This window comes from Heterodontus francisci, chromosome X (assembly GCF_036365525.1).
Source record: "Heterodontus francisci isolate sHetFra1 chromosome X, sHetFra1.hap1, whole genome shotgun sequence".
In the NCBI taxonomy this organism is placed as follows: domain Eukaryota; kingdom Metazoa; phylum Chordata; class Chondrichthyes; order Heterodontiformes; family Heterodontidae; genus Heterodontus; species Heterodontus francisci.
The window spans coordinates 6106784-6128332 of record NC_090421.1 but is presented as its reverse complement, the minus strand read 5'-3'; the positions used below and the strand labels follow the sequence as shown (position 1 = coordinate 6128332).

The window sequence follows — 21549 nt, the reverse complement described above, 5'->3', positions numbered from 1 at the left end:
AGGAAAGGCTGCAGAAGCTTGGAGTAACACCCAAGGGAGGAAGCGTGAGTGATGTTATTGAAGATCCTAAACAAATATCCCAGATGAACATCAAATTGTTCACTGTAGTGGCAAATTCTACAACTGGGCATTGCTTCAAACTTGGGAGGTTTAATTACTTTATACAGAGTTGTGGATGGACTGTCTGTGGAAGCAGTGCTGGGCTTGATTTGCATCAGTAAGTTTTTAATATCTGGTACCAAAAAAATTGCAGTCCATAGGACCAAAAGGTCCTTTCTGTTCATGTATATTGCAACATTACTTTTCCCCAAATCTTGGTTAAATTGTGAAACTTGAACCATGAATGTAACCATAAGGGTCATTGGACTTTGAATAGTATGGAAATATTGTTGGGTCTAAGGCTTTGATACCCAATTGCTTTTAAAGCGTTACATTTGTGGTAGCAACTTGTTGCTTTTGGTGGAGTTATTGTCCAGTACAAAGTGAGCTGTTAATTTCAGGGTTTGGTGGTTGGAATCAGCTGACCAGTGCAATGGGCTTTGACTTTTTTAACTGAGCCATTAACAGAAATGTGCTGAATGAGGTGATGGTGAAAGAAGACATGCTTTTTCTGACTTTTTTTAAATTTTATTTGCAGTGGATAATTTATCTGATCAACTGTATTAACATCGGACTTGGGTGAACCTGTGCAGTGCGCTTCTGTATGTAAGTGTATTTTTTGACTATTCTGCTAAACTTGCATTTTGTCATTTTTTAAGACTTAAGAATTTATAATCTCGGTTGCGAGGTAGTTTTGGATTCCAAATTTGGAGTTGCATTTAACCAGAAAGTTTAGTATCTTGGGATTGTTGATTTTAGAGCAAGAAGGTAGCAGCCTTATCAAGATTCTAAGTAGATCAGCACAAATACACTTCAGGCAAGCCAGCCCACTGTCTCATTAGTGTAGGCTCCTAATGAGACTTTGGATTCAGCAACTTTCAAGTTATCTCTATCTTAGATACAGAAACTGTTCTGAGTTCTGTAATGAGTAGTACTTTCCAAATTTAAGCTCAGTTGTGGCTTGATCAGCACCACATAGCATGCTTTCTGCTTCCAGCAATTCAGTAACATGTCTATATAGAGCACTGATCTTTAAATGTTGTTGGAACGTGGTCCCTACAGTTTGGGAAAAGTCAACTTTTGATTTGCACTCTACAGACAGTTTGTGTAAAATCCTAAGGAGGGATATAATCCGGTGTACTCGTTACAACGTTCAGGCAGTTTAGCTTTGCTGCATAGATTCAGACCTCATTGTGTTAGAAAGTTAACGCTGAGCACTGAGGGAACAAGAATTGCACAAGGAGATGGGATGTCAGTAAGCAAATCCCATCATGTGTCCAGTATTGGATATTGCTAATGTGTATTAAATCCCAGCTATTGTGACTTGTAATTATGATCTCTGCAGAACCAATTGATCCAAGTAGGTGACTGGAGGAGCCATTAGTGGGTGTTCATTGAAGAGAAAATCCTGCCCAAGAGTGAAGGTCCCCTTTTCTGTGTTTTTTTTTCTGTTTTGGGGGTGGTTTTATTCTAGCCTTTTAGAATGACTGCTGCTTCCAGCTCTATGCCAGCAACACACTAACCATTCACTGTTCTCCTCTTCAGAGGAGATTTGCTGGAGGTATTTAAAATGGCGAGGGCTTTAGCTTGAGCCTTCAGCCACTGGAAACAGTTGCTCTATCGCCAGAGAGCACAGATTTAAGGTGATTAGCGATGTGAGAAACCTTTTGCACAGACTTGTTAGAATTTGGAAAGCACTGCCTGACCAAATCTGTGTTCAATTTTTTTTTTCTTTTTTTGAAGGCAACTATTGAGTAGAGGGATATAGGAAAAGAGCAGGAATGGGACTAACTGGACTCTTCAGAAGAGCCTGTGCAGACTCGATGGGCTGAGTGGCCTCCTTCTGCGCTGTACTGTTGATTCTAACCTGTGGATCTAGGAGACTTGGACAGTCCAAATAAATGTCTTTTCCAGTGCAGTGATTTGAGTACAGAGTGGCCTTTCACAAATGTGCAGACTGTCCACTGTTTTTGTGTCAACATGTTCTTCACAGAACCATTTCTGCACTCTGAAGACTCTTAACCAGATTTAGGTCAGAATTTTCCATGTTAGATTAGATTAGAGATACAGCACTGAAACAGGCCCTTCGGCCCACCGAGTCTGTGCCGACCATCAACCACCCATTTATACTAATCCTACACTAATCCCATATTCCTACCAAACATCCCCACCTGTCCCTATATTTCCCTACCACCTACCTATACTAGTGACAATTTTTAATGGCCAATTTACCTACCAACCTGCAAGTCTTTTGGCTTGTGGGAGGAAACCGGAGCACCCGGAGAAAACCCACGCAGACACAGGGAGAACTTGCAAACTCCACACAGGCAGTACCCAGAATCGAACCCGGGTCCCTGGAGCTGTGAGGCTGCGGTGCTAACCACTGCGCCACTGTGCCGCCCTGTTTTTGCCTATTTGCAATTTACTTGTATATTTTGCACATTTCAATAAATATTCTGTTGCCCCTCATGTTTCAAGAACTTTGAAGATGTTACTCCTGTGTCAAGTTTTAGACGTTGACTAGCTTTCACGTAACAGCTGTGCTTTTGGTTCAGAAGCTTCAGCAACCCTATCACTACATTGATCAGCTGATGTGCCTTAAAATTGTTCTGCAGTGAAAAAGCTTAAAACATACATGCATAATTTTGCCACTTATTACTTGGAGGTTTGGGTCCTTGAATAATGCTGGGGGACATGCTGTGATCTGATAATTGGCCTTTAGGCCTAATCCTCATCGAGTAAGAACCTGAGAAAATGTCCAGTGCCTCCTGTTAGGTATTCCAGGGTCATTCCTGACTACATCTTCCTACTCCAAGCTATTCTCTGTCTAGTCTGCTCCCAATGTCTGTGCCACTTTGTTAAGGGAACATTTGAAGAAGCTCATGCCAGGTTTTCCAGCAGATCTTTTTCATTCAGGAACTTTGGTGATCCCATCACCATATTGGGGAGGCGGTGGCGTCATGGTAATGTCACGAGACAAGTAGTCCTGAGACCTGGACTGGTGTTCTGGGGGGCATGGGTTCGAATCTCACCATAGCTGATGGTGAAATTTGAATTCAATTTATAAAAAAAAAAATCTGAAATTAAAAAGCTAGTCAAATGGTGACCATGAAACCATTGTAAAAACCCATCTGGTTCACTAATTCCCTTTTTTTAGGGAAGGAAATCTGCCATCCTTGCCTGATGTGGCCTACATGTGACTCCAGACTCTCGGCAATGCGATTGACTCTTAACTGCCCTCTGAAATAGCCTAGCAAGCTACTTGGGTCAAGGGGAATTGGGGATGGGCAATAAATGCTGGCCGCGCCAGCGACTCGCACATCCCATGAACAAATTTTTAAAAAAAATTGATCTCTGTCTTGTTTTTTCTCTTTTTATAAGCAGCGTCGGACCTCTTTCAGGAAGTTTCTACCTTTTTATTTTATTTTACTCAGATCAACAAGTCATTGACCATGGGGAACTTTCTAGCTGCTTTCAAAGGCTTACTTGGAAAGAAAGAAATGCGAATTCTCATGGTTGGTCTGGATGCTGCTGGAAAAACCACCATTCTTTACAAATTGAAGCTTGGAGAAATTGTTACCACAATACCCACCATAGGTATGTTCAGCTATCCTTCCTGTCCAGAATGATTTGAATTGATGAGTTAACAGTACTATAAACTGCTTGCTTAACATGGATTTCACCTTTTTTTTTAAAGGAACAACTTTCATTTATATTACTAAAGAGTGTAGTTTATAGGCTGAATGGCATTTGTAATTCTAGCCCTCCAATATTGATTGGGAAATAATATGCTTTAGGACATGTCTGCAGCTAAAGTGCCTTAACGTTGTCAGTCAGAGATACAGCACCAAAACAGACCCTTCGGCCCACTGAGTCCACATCAACCATCCATTTATACTAATCCTACATTAATCCCACTTTCCCTCTCATCCCCACCTTCCCTCAATTCTCCTTCCTCCTGCCTACACTCGGGGCAATTTTTACAATGGCCAATTTTACCTATCAACCCGCAAGTCTTTGGCATGTGGGAGGAAGCCCGAGCAACTGGAGGAAACTCACACGGTCACTGAGAACTTGCAAACTCCGCACAGGCAGTACCCAAAACCAAACCCAGGTCGCTGGACCTGTGAGGCTTTGGTGCTAACCACTGCGCTGCCCTTGTCCAGCACAAAAAAAGCTGAGACATACTTTGGTCTTTTTGCCATTTATTACATGTTATTGATTTGGGTCCTTGAATAACACTGGGGGACATACTGTGGTCTGATGACTGGCCTTTAGGCCAAATCTCCAAGTGAGTAAGAGGAAATTGTTCAGTGCTGTCCCTGTTGGGTATTCCAGGACCAGCTCTGACTATGTATCTTCCTATTCATCTAACCTCTTCCGCATTTAGGATCAGCAAGTTTGCTTCCTATACGCTGTATAAAATTGTTGGCTTTAGTCTTGATTTATTCCAGGTTTTAGATTATTGATAATTCTATGAATGTCATTGTTTCCTAGTTATGATGTAGTAACCTCCAACCTAAATCGTGTAGGGTTTTTAAACACAATTTTTGCACTCATGAAGGCAACCATCCTTTGTCATACAGTCCCATGACTGCTTTCTAGTATTTGGCCTACGTGGTCCTTTTTTTTTGTCTGTTTCCTAGTGAGTGTTGGGAGGCATTCTAACTGCAGGGGTGATCACTGCAGAGCCGCCTCCTGTCTTTGCCCAATATCCATTTGTGAGCAATTTGAGGGTTGCTGGATAGCAGATCTGTCAACTGTAGGCCTCCTTGACACCACCCCACTCCAAACAGAAGCTCTGAGAATGCTAAAGCCAATTCTGTTTACTGCCACTGTTCCAGCTAATTGACCATTCAACGCAAGATATCTCTGTCTGTCTGTCTTCAAATTGTTTCAGAAATGTTTAAAAACCCACTGGTCAAAAGCTTTAAACTATCATGCTATTGATCTCTAACCCATCAAGTATGTAGTGGACTAATTGCCATATCCAATTTTTCAGGCACCTGGGCATTTTGGCATGAGTTTATCTTGCTTGCAGTGTCTTGTTTTCTGAGCTCTAGAAAAACAGACAACGTGCTTCCAAACTAGTGCAAAACTGGGTACCTTTTATTTAAAGTGTATGGTGCATGTATCTGGTACCTTTTTTTTTGCTGCTTTACTGCTCATTTGCTGTCACAACTGTTAAATTGGTGAAAATGATTGTTTAGCAGATGAGAGGGAGGGGCAAAAGTCAGCATATGATTCATTGTGTCAGAAACTAATGCCAAGAGTTGATGGATTGCCAATAGTACATATCCAAATATGGCTGTAGGGAGGCACACAAATAAAACCAGTTTGTAGAAAGGGTAGGCAATGGAGATGCATTTAGTGAAAAGCTTACTAGCTTGAAAGTAACACAGACCTGTGAACTTTTACAGTCCTGAGAAGCTACTCTTGTAGCTGCTTTGGGGAAAAGGGGTTTGGCAGGTGTGGAGGGAGAATCACTCTGGTCTTTAGGACAGGTGTTGTGGGTGAAACATTCATGATCTATTGAGACACCATAGGCTTACAACAGCAGCAATAATTTGTATTTTTATATAGCACCTTTTTAATGTAAAAGTCCCAATGCACTTCATAATTCATGAGCTTCCTTGCCTTAGTCCATTTGTTCTGTACCTACCAGTCATTGAGTGCAAGTCTGCAAAGCCTTTCACTTTGCTCGTTGTCCATTTTATATATAAATGGCCAAGAACTGATGCCAGTTTCTGATTGGTGCAGTTATCTCTGAATTTACAATTTCAATGCATTTTACTTTTCTCTGGCTCTCACATTTGTTAGTTTGATAACCATTTGGGCCTAATAAACCAAGTCACTTTTTGAGGTCAAACAGCATACAGCAGTGCTCAGTTGCAGCATTTTCAACGATGGCTTGCCTCGAACTAATTTAGGTGTCATAGTCATAGAGAGATACAGCACTGAAACAGGCCCTTCGGCCCACCTGAGTCTGTGCTGACCATCAACCACCCATTTATGCTAATCCTACATTAATCCCATATTCCCTACCACATCCCCACCATTCTCCTACCACCTATCTGCACTAGGGGCAACTTACCTATCAACCTGCAAGTCTTTGGCTGTGGGAGGAAACCGGAGCACCCAGCAGAAACCCATGCAGTCACAGGGAGAACTTGCAAACTCTGCACAGACAGTACCCAGAACTGAACCCGGGTCACTGGAGCTGTGAGGCTGCAGTGTTAACCACTGCACCACTGTGGGGTGGGAATTCTTCTGACTGGAGGTTAAGTAGCTCCAGGAAATCTTGGTGACTGGTATCATAGTCCCTGTTGGCATCAAATCATAGATTCCTATGATCAGCTATTAAACCTGCTACCAAGTTGAGCTATAACTCTGCCTTTCCATATCCAATTAATCCCCTCATTTATTCAAAGAGGGGATCTAACTCCAGTGGTTCTGCTAAATCTGGTGGAAACCAGGCAAGACCTTTTTTGAATTTAAAGCATTGGCATTCCATTGCAGAAAGTCTCTTGTATAAGTGCTGATATTGAAATAGGACTGTATAATCCTTCTGCTGAACAGATATTGAATGCCTCCCCATAGGGAAGAAAAACCCAATAGTCCAGCTACTGTGCTTCCAAAAGAAATAGAGATATACCTGCCTGTGGAGATTGTTTACCTGTCCTTGTCTGAGGACAACTGCTTAATACTTGAAAGGAAGGGAATGTTGTTGACTCTCAGGAGGATCTGTGCTTTGCAGTACTATAACTGAAAGTTTTAAGATATGGCATCGACTAAATGCACAGGTTACCTTTCTCATGCCTGATTTTGACTCAGTAATTGAGTTCTGGGGAGTCTACAGTCATGCTGACCGTTCTGGCTGGATAGACTTGAAGAATCTAGGACAAAAAGGACAGTGTCCTGGTTAAGCGGGCAGGAGTAAAATGTATTTTTCTTCCCAGGTTTTAATGTCGAGACTGTGGAATATAAAAACATAAGTTTCACAGTGTGGGATGTTGGTGGCCAGGATAAAATTCGACCACTGTGGCGTCACTACTTCCAGAACACACAAGGTAAGGGGATTTTTTTTTTTTTTTTAAACCTTTCCTTCTATACAAATAACTGGAACTTTCACCATAACTCTATATAGTTAACTTGTATAGTATTTGGCCTCTAGAGTCTCCATAGGATTGACTGGTTTTCTCAATGGCTTTATGGAGATGCAAACAGTTTTAATCTACCCATTGAGCTAGATGCTGGCTTTTTATATCTCTGTCCTGGGTTCAGACCAGCCAAGGCAGCTCGGATGAAAAATCTGAGGTCCTCTGCTTTGGTTCCTAGTTTCTCACTATTCAGAGGTGAGATTTTGGATTCCAAATGCACCTCACTAAAAGCTAGTGGGCAGGTACAAAAAGTAATCAAAAAGGCCTTTATCTCAAGGGAGTGGAATACAAAAGGTAGAAAGTTGTGCTTCAGTTGTACAAAGCCTTGGTCAGACTCCTTCTAGAATACTACATTCAGTTTTGGGCACTGGACCTCCAGGAGGATGTACACTGCAGATTCACTGGAATGGTACCAGGACTTAAAGGGTCAAATTGAGACCAGGTTACATAAACTTGGCTTATATTCCCTAGTTTATGCAGTTGAGGGGTGATCTAATTAAGGTATTCGGGTTAGATACAAAAAAACTTGCCTGAACTGAGAATGTAGAACAAGGAGTGCAATTTTAAACTTGGTGCTGGGCCATTCAAAAGTGAAATCAGGAAGCACTTTTTCATAAATAGTGAAAAATCTTACCGAGTCTGTGGCTACTGGAACAATTTAAATTTTAAGACTAGTAAGGGTGTTGAGGGATATGGATCAGAGATGGGTAAATGGAGTTGAGATGCAGATCAGCCTTAATCTGTTTAAATAGCCAAACTGGCTGAAGGAGCTGAATGGCCAACTCCTGTTCCTATACAAAATGGCTATCTCACCTCTGTTCCTAAAGGGCTTACAACAATAAACCACCCAATATACTTTCTTGCGCATAATAAACCGTGTACATTTTAGATTTACTGCCTGCACTGTCAGGGAATTGGTGTGATTTCAAGGATTATGGGAAGGAGAGGATGAGTGGAAGAAATATTAACTGTCTGCAATTTGAGATATTTAGCTCACTACTTTTTTTTTAGGGTTGATATTTGTCGTTGACAGTAATGATAGAGAGCGTGTGACTGAGGCACGCGAGGAGCTGATGCGAATGCTTACAGAGGATGAATTGAAAGATGCTGTTCTACTCGTCTTTGCCAACAAACAGGTAAATGAGCCATTGAGTGGCAAGTAATTAGCTCTGACTATTTTACAGCCACTGTCCAATGTACAACTTGTGTTTTGCATGAAGTGGTTAATCTCTGGTGCCTGTACTGGCAGAAACTTTGTGCATCTCACTAGGGTGAAATGAGCCCTGAACTTTACTGGAGCAAATGAACATGTGAATTTTCCATCCTCGCCTGGTGTTTAATTCCAGATACAGTGACTACTTGCAACAGTCGATGAGCCAAACTTTCCCTACGAAGTCAGGAATACGAGTTGTTTTTCCAGTGGACCCATTTTTGATTCTATCTGTAGCTGCAACGCAAATACTGCATTCCAAAAAGGCATTTGCAATTTGGCGCAATTTATCACTGCTAAATGTGTTTTATTTGAATACTTCATTTTCTGATGCTTCTGATCAGCAAATCAGAAGTGGCATTTCTCTTTGCTCATCACAAGCTGATAAAGCCAGCAAATTATTTTTTCTCTTGCAATCAAGATATCTGAATTAAAATAGTAAAATATTGTATTTAGACCATCATTTACGTAAGTTTCAGGGATTTGATCATGTGTATGTAAAGCTTGAAGCAATTTGAATAGTAAACAAAAGCATCACAAAGAAGCCATCCAGTCCATCATGCCTGCGCTGTCTCTTTGAAGGAGCTATCCAGTTACTTCCACTCCCCTTCTCTTTGCCCATAGCCCTACAATTTTTATCTCCAAACATTGATCCAGGTCCCTTTTTTTTTTTAAATGTTACTACTGAATCTTCATCTTTCAACATCCTTTACAGGCAGTATATTCCAGATCATAACGCTCATTAAAATAATTCTCCTCTCTCCACCTGGTTCTTTTGCCAATTATCTTAAATCTCTATCCTTTGGTTACTGACCCTTCTCCCCATGGAAACAGTTTTATTTTACTCTTGTCAAAACCCTTTTGCTTTTGAACACCTATTAAATCTTCCCTTGCCCCTTGACGTTCTCTGCTTTATGGGGAACAGTCCCAGCTTTTCTTGTCTCCATTTAACTGAAGTGTCTCATCCTTGGTTTCGTCATTCTAGTACATCATCTCTCTAACATTACCTGACTCTGCTTCTGCTGCTGGAACAATCATCCATGTTAATTACCTTTTTTAGACTGTACTATTGCAGCACAGTACTAGCCAATGTCCCACTTTTGTTTCCTGTGTAAACTTAAGATCATCCCAAACTCTGCTGTCCATTTCCTGACTCTCTCCAAGTCTGATTTACCATCACCCTTTGCTCGCTGACCTATGTTAGCACCAAGTTATTCAATGTCTTGAATTTAAAATTCTCATCCTTGTTTTCAGTTGCCCCCTTCTCCACTGTGGCCTTGCTGCTCCCTCTCTACTGTAATCTCGTACAACCCTCTGGGGTGTCTGTGCCACCAGTTTTTTAATCTCAGTACAGCCACCAATGGTAATTTCAGCTGCCTAGACCCTAATCTCTGGAATTTCCCCTCTCAACCTTGCTCCTTTTAAAATTACCTCTTTGACCAAGCTTTTGATCAGCTGCCTTAATATCCTCTTCATGTGACTTGGTGTCAAATTTTGTTAGCTCCTGTGAGGTGCCTTGGGACATTTTTTTACTAAGTGAAAAGTGCTAAATAAATACAAGTAGTTTTTATTGTACTCTCGCTAAGGTTTTGACATCCTTCCTAAAGTGTGGAATTGGAGATTTAGCATAACTTCCTTGCTTTTACACAATCTCTGCCTCTTTATTATGCCAAAAACCCTGTTGGCTTTTTTAAACCAGCCTTCTCAACTTGTCCTGTCACTTACAAAATGTCTGTGAACCCCCAGGTGTCTCCCTTTTAAAATGGTAAATTTTAAGTTTATATTCTCTCCATTCTGCCCTTTTTACCAGTCTCTGTCCCCCTGCAGTCTGCTACTATCCTCCTTGCTGTTTACTGTTTTTTTTTTTGCTTGTGGCATAAGGTGGGCGACAGGGTGGGGCGGGGGTTGGTGGTGGTGGGAGGCAAATGCTTGTTTTAAATTTTTTGGGGCATTTGGGAGTAGGGACAGTTTCACAGGCTTCTCGTGAAGCAATCTAATCCTGAGGTATAAATGTTGCATCTTCCTCCTAGGATCTTCCGAATGCAATGAATGCGACTCAAATCACCGACAAGCTGGGCCTGCACACCCTGCACTGTCGACTCTGGTATATTCAGGCCACGTGCGCCACCAGTGGTGAGGGTCTCTCCAATGGCCTGGACTGGTTAGCCAGTCAGTTGAAAAAGAAGTGATGACTGCTTTCCAAGGATTGTGTTTGGAAAGATTGACTGCCCTGATGAGGTGAATTTAGCCACACGACTTCTTTTTTTACTTTCATTTCCATGGGTGTGGTGTCTTGAATCGGGGATGCAGGCGGTAGTGTCTTTCTTTTGACTTTATTGTAGTCTCTCTTCCAAGACTCTCCAAGCGGCTTCTGTTGGTTTAATGTGAGAAATTCAAATCTGAACTGGATCTGTGCAGAAAGATTTAAAGAACCAACAGTGCATCAAGATTTGAATCGATCAACAATGCATTTAGCGTGTTCCAATAAGTGGAACATTTTGCTCTTGTTTTTAAATTGTGCTTTTTTGGAATATTGCTATAAATGCTACAGTTATGTTCATTTTCCCTGTGCTTCTCATTGTTGCGATCTTTCTGCTGTGGATTAGTAAGTTTGTTCTAGGTATGTTTTAGATTTTTGCTTAATGCATAGCCAGTGACTGAATAGGTACTGTAAAACTGGCCTTATTAAACACTTTACCTGTCCACCTCTGCAAAATAGTCTGGTTTTGGTATCTTTGCATGGTTGAAGTTGTAAATTTTGACATCTTTACAGTGAATACACCCAAATATTGACCAGAGGTTTACTTAAGGTAGGAGTGAGTTTTTAAAAAAAAACTATTTTCTGACAGCTGAGATGGGGGGCACTTGGGATTTGAAGAGTGAATGAAAATACAGGAATACTTCAGGCAGTCTGCAGCTCGCATGTCCTGTGTAATAATAGGTGGTCAGTTGCCATTGGTTGGAATTTGGGCAGCTTCCCTGCAATTCAGGTAGGCATGGGTGTACATCCTAGAATTGCTTTTTTTTAACTACACATTTGACCTCCTGAGGAGTATAATATGCACAGTAGGTGGGAAGGAACTTTTTATTTGTATGATTTTTTTTTTTTTAGGTTGCTGTATGTTATTGAGGTTGTATAGAGGGTGTAATTGTTTCAGAACTTTGGAATAACAAGGAAAATCGCTCACTCAACACCTTTTTTTTTAATTTTTAAAATGAATTAACTTTTCTATTTTGTACAAAACAAATTCCAGTTTCTAATCAGTGCATGTCTGAGTGGCACATAGAAGCAGGAGTAGGCCATTTGGCACTTTGAACCTGCACTGCCATTCAGTACAATCATGGCTGATCATCCAAACTCTAATAAAAGCAAAATACTGCAGATGCTGCAAATCTGAAATAAAAACTGGTCTGACAGTATCTGTGCAGAGAGGAGCAGAGTTAACGATTTCAGGTTAGAGACCATTCCGCTACCAAACACATCTTCCCTTTCCTTTGTCAGCATTCTGAAGGGATCATTCCTTCTGCAACACCCTTGTCCACTCCTCCATTACCCCTACCACCTTGTCCCCTTCCCCTGCAATCGCAGGAGGTGTAATACCTGCAAGTTTACCTCCTCTGTCCTCGCTCTCCAAGGCCTCAAACAGTCCTTTCAGGTGAAGCAGCGATTTACTTGTACTACTTTCAATTTAGTATATTGTATTTGCCGCTCACAATGTAGTCTCTACATTGGGGAGACCAAACGCAGACTGGGTGACCACTTTGCTGTACTCCTGCACTCAGTCTGTAAGCATAACCCCAAGCTTCTGGTTGCTGACCATTTCGACACTTTTTCCCCCGCCCCCCTGCTCTCGTGCTCGCATCTCTGTCCTGGGATTGCTGCAGTGTTCCAGTGAACATCAACGCAAGCTCAAGGAACAGCATCTCATTTACCAATTAGGTACACTACAGCCTGCCAGACTCAACATTGAGTTCAGTAATTTCAGAGCATGACCGGTCCCCCTTTTTTATGCTTTTTTAAAATTTTTATTTTCTTTGATTATTTTAGGTTTTTCAGTTTGTTTAGTTTGTTTCCACTGTGCTTACCCATTATTTTGGTTTTTTTCATGTTTTTTATGTTTATGCTTGGAGTGCTCTGTGTTCTATGGTCATTCACATCCTCTGAACTAACGCACTTCGTCTTTCAGCAAACCATTAACATACCGTTTGCCTTTGCTCCATGACCTTCTGGTCAGTTATTCTGTGACCCTGTCCTCTCAACACCTTCACCTTTTGTTATCTCTTGCCCCACCCCCTGCTTTACTTGCTTAAAACCTATTATATTTCTAATATTTGCTAGTTCTGAAGAAGGGTCTCTGACCTGAAACGTTACCTCTGCTTCTGTCTGCACCGATGCTGCCAGACCTGAGTATTTCCAGCATTTCTTGTTTTTTAATCAAACTCTGTATCCTGTTCCTGCTTTCTCCCCGTATCCCTTGATTCCTTTAGCCTTAAGAACTATATCTAACACTTTTTTTTTTTCTTGAATATATTTAATGATTTTGGCTTCACTGCTTTCCATGTTAGAGAATTCATGCAGAGTGGTGAACCTGTGGAAGAAATCCCTGCTCAACACAGTCCTAAATGGCATACTCCTCTTTTTAGACTGTGACCCCTGGTCCTGGACTTTCCTGCCATTGGGAACATCCTTCCTGCATCTTGTCTGTCCAGTCCTGTTAGAATTTTAGATACAGTGGGTTAGTACCATTCTTTCACTTCTGGGACCCAGGTATGGACCCAGTTTAGGTTGATCTTTCATGGGATGTAGGAGCCCTAGGTGAGAAACAATGAAAAATGTGTTGGCTTACAAAAGCTGACGATTAATCTAATGAAGAAATTTTGTAATCTGGTTCAAACCTTTCAAATTATCAGGAAGTATCCGATTGAGTTTTTTTTTTTTTTTTGCCTTGTTTCCTGCTCCAGTTAATTATGGTTGAGTCATGTAACAGGAAAACATTCTCTTTGATCAGTCATCCAACATTTATGCACAATTCTAGGCTGGCACTGGAACAATGTTGTGTAACCCAATATAGACTTGCATCAGATGGGCAAGTGCAAAGGAAGACTTGGAAAAATTTAGCCTTTTTTGTTTAAACTGAGATTAAGGGGCAATTTGATGTTTTAAAACATGAAGGAATGGGGCAGTAGATAGAAACTTTTTTTTTTTTAGGATGGAGGATAAATGTTTTTACATAAAGGGTTGTGAGGTAATGCAATGGATTCCTGGAGTTGATTACAACTGAGACCATGTCAACTTTAGGAGCAAGTTGGATAGGTGGTTGAAGGGAGAGGAGAACCGAATGGGCACTTGGGATTAAAACTGTGAAGGATAAATAACTAGGACTAGTTGGGTTAAATGAGTACTGTTTAATTTAGATTAGCAGGCCAATCAGAAATTAATTCCCATCCTTATGATAAATTTAGTGAGCAGCTTAACCTGTGAAACACCACACTTTGCTTGTTACCTGTTTTGTTTAAATTAAAATCTTGTACCTCATAACAAATAACCTTTTTTAAAATGCACTTCTGAACTAAAATTCCTCACTCATACGATCTGTCTAAATTGGTCTAGTCATGTGTATCAAAACTATGCAGCCCATTCCATGTGTACCATTAATTGTAGATGGTAATTCTCTAACTTGCATGTTTGCTTATTTCTGACCATTTCTCCTCTTTCTGCCTTGCTGTAATCTATAGCCTATAGATCAAAAACCAGTTTATTTGGGGATTTTATTTTGTATTGTCCTTGGTTTCAAAGTCAATGTCCCCATCAAGCACTTCCATGTTGATGCACTATATGCAGTAACTCTTGGGAGTAGCCATTCATTGCACTTTGTTGTCAAGCAGTCTTAAAATAGTAAGTGCTTCTAAGCTGCAAAATTGCATGCCTAAACTGCAATTTTATACTCTGAGCTGAGCCTCTGTTTAGGTAGCAGCAATTATGCTTTTGTGGCCTTGGCCATAGCTCTGCCTTAGACCATGTATGTTTTTATATATGACATAACCCTGTTATTCCTGTCCTCGAGTCTCTGACTTGCAGTATGTAATGCCACAGGAGATCTGTTAATGGCTTTTTCAAAAAACTATCTGAAATATTCCACTAATTCTTGCTGCTCAGTGGGAAGAAGGATTTTGTTGGATCAGCCACTCTTCAGCTTCTCTTTTTTCCCCCCCCCCACACCAAGCTAACCAACCTGTGTTTCAAAAACTGACTGTTAAAAGGCTGCATTTTATGTCTGTGAAAAAGTAATTGTCACTTGGTAAATTTCTCAGTAAATTACACATTCATGGAGCTATTTACTATTGTGTTGAAACACTCCAGAATGGGTGATTTGGGGGGTGACTTTCCTCTTTGGATATGTATGTAATGAAGGTGAACAAGTCCACTAACATTAATCTTTTAGTTTTAGTTTTTAGTTTGTGCCGACCATCAACCACCCATTTATACTAATCCCATATTCCTACCACATCCCCACCTGTCCCTATATTTCCCTACCACCTACCTATACTAGGGGCAATTTATAATGGCCAATTTACCTACCAACCTGCAAGTCTTTTGGCTTGAGAGGAAACCGGAGCACCTGGAGGAAACTCACGCAGAGGGAGAACTTGCAAACTCCACACAGGCAGGACTACTTTTTTTCTTTGACTTGAGTGCCTGGCATTTGGAGGTGATTCTGGCACTGAATAGTTCATCAGCACCCAGCAGTGGGTAGTGGTGGAATGGGCAGGGCTTCACTGGGCTGGGTCACTTATCTAACTGTTTTAATTTCAGTCCTCCAAGGAGAGGGGATTATTTCTTTTAGTTTGCTCGGCTGGTTTTCACTATGTTGTGTGCACTTTAGCGTAGCATGATTGGGGGGGGGGGGAATAGGATAAAGCTAGCCTTGAGTAGGGCTGAGTAAACAGGAAACATTTTTTTTGGCTCTTGCCACCACTAATCCTGTTCCTTGCTAATCCAGCTCATTTTTGTAGACTAATGACTGACGGGGGTGTTAGAAAAGCTCTCTGCCGGTATCTGCCACATTGAAGGTCTCCTTGATCAGCTGTTGTGTCCCAATGGTGCTCTGGTCCATCCCTCCCTAGTACGAGCAGGGTTTTGGGAGCCATTCCCATCTCTGCCCTATTTAGGGGAGTCATCACTCATCTATCTTTCAGCCTGTTCACATTGTTCCCAGTACAACCCCTCCACATCACATGTCACAATGGTGTTGACCCAGGCAGTAATCACATTAAATCACAAGAGGATTCAGCCATTCTGTCTTTTCAAATGCGCAGCAACTGACAGTGGTATGTCAGTGGGGAAATGCTGCATTTTTTAAAATTGAAGTGCACTGAAGACTGGCATAATAGACAGCAGCAGTCCCTATAAAGAATTGTTCTGATTCCTCTTGTTGCTATAGAAGCAGGGTTTGCCAACGCCCCTCTGACTTTGAGTCATTTCCAGTAAGATGCAGATGTTGCTGGAATGTCTTGATTAAAATGCAGCTCACTTCTCATTCTGTAGAAATGATTTTGGATTTACCACAAATGAAGCATTGAACCTACTTTTGGAGCTCACTGGGTGTAATCTTCAACACATTTCTTTATATAATTGTTATTCCAGTAGTGGAGGGTCACATTCCCACATGTTTGTTCAAAGACCTCTCTAACAGAGTTTGTTTTTGCATAGGTTGACAGGCAAGAAATACTGCAATAGGATCTAATAATCATCTGAGCAGGCATGTTTATTATTTGAGCTGAAGGGTGACGCATGTCTTTTAAGTACTGCACTGTCATATCTTGGATTATATGCTTTGGAACTTTGAGGCTTGAATCCACAACCACTATGGAGAGAAGGATGGGATAAGGCAATTTAAATATTTTTGTACAAAAATCTGAAAGGAAGCAAGCAGAACATAATAGATCATAGATGAACAAAGACTATCTTTCTTTCAGCCCATCCAGCTTCATGCCTTTTACTGTGCTTGTTGACTGCAGGTTTATACTTAATGTTTATGCGCTCTTCCTCCACTTTGCGGTGATTTATTGAGACTTGTTACACTGGCCCCAAGTGAACTCCTTTCCAAGGACCTCAAATGTGAACTCCTTGCCTTCATCAATTTTCCATTCCTGCTGCATTTGTCAGGCATCTTGCTCCTGTGTGCAAAATGAACTGTGTTGTCTTGCACAAGTGACTACAGTGCAAAAGTAATTCAGTGGATTGTGAAGCACTTTGGGACTCCTGAGGAAGTGAAAGATGCTATATAAATCTAAGTCCTTTGTCTTTCTTCCCCACGCCCACCACTCCTCCCAGCCATGAAACAAACATTAGTTGAGCAGGTAATATCTTCCAGTTTTCTGTTTTATCCATGCTAGAATTTTGGTAATATTTTTTCCAGAAATGGTCAGCATGAGGAGCAATGGAGTAACCCATTGGAAAGCTACTTGCTGTGGTGCATATTGAGTTTATTTAGATCAACTTGTTAAACTGTAAATGTGTTGTGTGCACTGTTCCCTAGTACATGGTACTGGATTTCGTAAAGAATGTCCTTGTTAAACTAATCCATAAACTTGGCTAGAATATGGATGTCTGCCGCTGATTGCAATTATTAAAGCTTTTAGGGTGTTCACAAATAGTATCTGAACTGTCACATTACTCCAAATGCCTCATAAAGCTCTAGGCTTTAACCTACTGCCTCCTTGTTTAGCTGGTTAAGGAGATGAAGAGCTGTGCTTTGGATCCCAGGTTCATTTCCCCAATCAACTGGTGGATCTCAAGTAATGGGGGAGACTACATTAAGCCTTTGTCACTGGGAGTAAATATGTATTCCCATGCTTTTTTTTTTTTCCCCTGCTTTGCACCCTACTTCAGCAGGAAGAACCCCACTGAAACTATTCTGGTAAATTGTAGTAATGTTTGCAAATTTTTTATACTTGAGCCTTTTTTAATACTGTTATGAAAGTGCTTCTGTTTATAAAAATTTTGAGGAATTCATAATCAAACTGACGAAAGGTTAGACCAGTTTTTTTCAAGAGGACACTACTTGTTTGGCAACAATATTTTCTGGTAGTCACATGACTCAACAGAAACCCAGTAAACTGGGGAAGATGTTTGCCAAGAAGTGACTGGTCAGAAGTTGGACTTCGTTTCCGGTTGCTCTTTTGAATTGTTTGAAGCTGGGAATCAACTGTTTTAAAAGGAGTTGGAGATTTATATATTTTTTAAAAACCTGAAGGACTGAACCCCCCAGCTCAGCCCAGCCTGTTCCAGCTCTTTTTTTAAAAAAAAAGCCTGCAGAAGGAGAAAAGAACACAACTCTGCTTTCCAGCACTTCGAGACCCTGAGCTGTGTCCAGTCGCCTCATCTGTCTTTGAAGGAAAGCCCGCTAAATTAATTCTTAACACCACCTGAAAAGAACTGTTCTAAAAGATCCCAATGACCCGTCTGCACTCGGCTAGACTGTGTCAGTTTTGGAACACAACATATCTCCTCTGTTCTCTTCCAGCATTAACAATTATTCAGCCCAATTTTTTTTCTGCCTGTAACAGGGCTCTAAACCAGTGTGAGGGGGTAAGGTCAAAAGGAACTTTAAAATTTTAATCTGTTTATGCTTTACTTCATTACTGGTTAAGACTTGTTTTATAATCTGCTTTATTTTATTAAAGAAACCTATTCTGGGTGGAAAAATAGAGCATATGATCGTATCAGTAAGTGGGAAAATTTTAAATGTTGTGACCTGTGGAGAAGTGAAACTAGAATAAACAATGCACTGCTCCGCCTCAGTTGTATCTGTCATGAAACCGTATCTCTTTCTCCTGATTAAAACAGTGTGCCTTTGAGACAGAAATTTTGGATTTCTGAAGCAGTGTGCCACAGTTGCATTTTGTCACCCAGATGACAGGCGATAGAAGTCACATGGTATAATGTTTCAAATTGACTATAGTTCAGACTGGTTTTTGCCTGTTTTAGACTAGTTGGAAAGCATGCTACTAGAGAAAGGAGCTGTCTATCCTCTCAGCTGAAATTCTACAAGGCTGGGTGAGTCTTGAATTAATTGCCTAAAGAGGAAAATTGTTTTTTGCTGAAGGTAGCAGAACTCTCTCTCTTCTTTACCTCCAATCCAGGAAGTATTTGCTTCAAGATTGAATCTCTCTCGACTGGAATTTGTCAGTGGTCTTGATGCCTGCTGCAGCTGAAGTGTTTTGAATGCCTATCTAATAAAGGACTATTTTCATCAAATCAGTGTGGAGACTTTGAGTAGCATTTGGTTATTTCCACGTTGGAATACCTCACCCATCAGGAACGTAAACCACAAAGACTTATTCCTAAATAGCTAATTTTTTTTTTTTAAATGCCACTTTTAAAAACCGTTTTTGAATGTATGTGAATAGTTAGATTAAAATAAGTTTAAGGTCTTTAGGTTTATCTTAATAGTGTTTAAAATTTAGTTCTGACTAAATTTGTCTACAGCTACATGGTTTGGTCTGTTTTATTCTGGGGCTTACTAGAGTTTTTAATTTGGGTGGGAAAACTTTTTATAATATATTGCGACCTGTGGAATGGTGGGACTAAATTGACAGTGCATTGCTCCCACCTCAGTCGTAACAGTAACAATACTATTTAATTCACTGCCTGGATTGGTGGAGGCAGAAACCACTTTTTTTTTAAAAAGGTACCTGGACATACACCTGAAATGTTGTAACCTACAAGGCTACAGACCAGGTGCTGGAAGGTGGGGTTAGATTGGGTGGCTAGTTTTTTCAGCTGTGCAGACATGATGGGCTGAATGGTCTCGTGTTAAACTTTTTTCTATGGTACTGTCTTCAGTGTGATAGTCCTCTTGTCTTCTATTTTGAATGCATAGGTTAATCTATTTAAACTGGTTACAACATGTTGGCAATAGTGACTTGTATGAATGCCTCAACTATTTATCCAATGATATTGCTAGCAGTTGTTTGTGGGCTTTAGTTTCAAAACGTGTTGTGAAATTTAAGAATAACTATTGCGAGAATAGCTGCAGTGCCTTTTTGAACAAGGTTTAAGAATAATGCTGAGCCCCAACAAAAAGCAAGATCTACCTGTAATCAAGGACTCTGAGCTCGAAGAACTAACACAAACTCTTCAGATATTGCCTCAAACTTTTCCACTTTGTTTTTCTGCTCTTTTCTGTCTCGATTTGCATGTGTATCGCATACATGCTACTGTGGGTGTCATGTATCTGTAGGCGTTAACCAAATTAGTTTAATAAATTTCAACTTTTCTTTAAACCTAAAAACCCATTTGTGCTGGTTTCTTTGCCTTAACTGGAAAGTGGTGAACAAGGATTCACCAAGGAGGAGCTAAAGAGACTTTTTTTTAAAAATTAAACCGTTACAGTAAGACCAGGTGAAGGCTGAGAAGGATCCCTACGCACCTGGTCGTAACACTATAGGGCAGCGCAGTGGTTAGCACCGCAGCCTCACAGCTCCAGGGACCCTGGTTCAATTCTGGGTACTGCCTGTGCGGAGTTTGCAAGTTCTCCCTGTGACCGTGTGGGTTTTTGCCAGGTGCTCCGGTTTCCTCCCACTGCCAAAGACTTGCAGGTGATGGGTAAATTGGCCATTGTAAATTGCCCCTAGTGTCAGTAGGGGATAGGGAATATGGGATTACTGTAGGGTTAGTATAAATGGGTGGTTCTTGGTCGGCACAGACTCGGTGGGCCGAAGGGCCTGTTTCAGTGCTGTATCTCAATAAACAATAAAATAACTACCTTTCCCGTCCCCATGCTAGCAAACACCAAACCGTTTGGTTTCTTTCGGGTGCTTTTTCTCTCCCCCCCCCCCCCCCCCCCCCCCCATAACCTACATATGACCCCACTGTCATTACAAATTGCCGCCACCATCTCCAACCTTGCTTTCCTGCCTTCTGAAATGTTTTTGCCTTCAATCCTTGTGCAGCTTTCCCTCAACTCCCATGTTTGAACCTCTGTCACAGCATTGAAATAGTTTAACCCAAGTCACAAATGGGCTCTGATCCTGTCCTGACTGCAGACCAATCTTTCACCCTCAAACTCTGCTACTTGTAGCCTACCTGCCTCAAAAACCACTCGCCCATCATCCCTTTCCTCCAGACTTGCTGTTCCCTCAACCCCATAAATTTTTTTAAATTCAGGCTTTTATTCAAATCCCTTTTCAAGAACTGTGCTGCTTCACCACCAGCCTCTTGTACATTTGCCGCTGCTCCCCAATCCCTTTGCCCCATCATTCTCTAACATGCCTGCAGCTTAAATGCTGGATCCTCCATAAACCTCTCTGCCTTTAACTTTTTTTATGGTGTAAATTGTTGGCTGACTTGTGCTTCAATGAAGCACCTTGTGTGTTTTTTTTATATTTAAAAGTATAAATATAAATGCAAGTCATGAAGAAAACTTGGAATAGATGTTTAGTTTAGAGATACAGCACTGAAACAGGCCCTTCGGCCCACTGAGTCTGTGCCGACCTTCAACCACCCATTTATACTAATCCTACACTAATTCCATATTCCTACCACATCCCCACCTGTCGCTATATTTCCCTGCCACCTACCCATACTAGGGGCAATCTATAATGGCCAATTTACCTATCAACCTGCAAGTCTTTGGCTTGTGGGAGGAAACCGGAGCCCCCCGGAGAAAACCCACGCAGACACAGGGAGAACTTGCAAACTCCACACAGGCAGTACCCAGAATCGAACCCGGGTCGCTGGAGCTGTGAGGCTGCGGTGCCGCCCACTGTAGACTAAGGATAGTATGTAATATAGTAATTGGAAGTGTGTATGAATATTAATTTACTAGTGAATCTTCTACATTGCATAGGGGCACTTATAACCTCTACTTGATTTTTTTTTCTCCCCCAAATCTTGATATTTGTACTGTGACACTGCTTTAAAGCAACTACTGCTTTTAATATGGAGGAAACCAGTGAATAAACTTGTAGAACTTGGTTTGAGTGTTTTTATTTGGGTGATAGTGAGTTGCAGTTTCATCTGTTTTACTAAACACACCAAGCACATTCAATCTGGTAAAATTGCAGTTGGAAGTA

General features: G+C 41.0%; 1 protein-coding gene across 3 annotated transcripts in view; it reads left to right on the top strand.

The window, feature by feature from the left end:
• LOC137358631 (ADP-ribosylation factor 1-like) overlaps positions 1–21549 on the top strand; it is a 37314-nt gene that overhangs the window by 9176 nt on the left and 6589 nt on the right. For 2 of the 3 annotated variants that reach the window (XM_068024752.1, XM_068024753.1), the window contains exons 2-5: positions 638–705; positions 3534–3696; positions 7059–7169; positions 8271–8395. In XM_068024752.1, the coding sequence (XP_067880853.1) occupies positions 3552–3696; positions 7059–7169; positions 8271–8395 (381 nt within the window). In that variant the 5' untranslated portion in view covers positions 638–705; positions 3534–3551. Of the gene's footprint in view, positions 1–637; positions 706–3533; positions 3697–7058; positions 7170–8270; positions 8396–10499; positions 11186–21549 lie in introns of those variants that run through there. The other variant, XM_068024754.1, reaches the window with a different exon arrangement.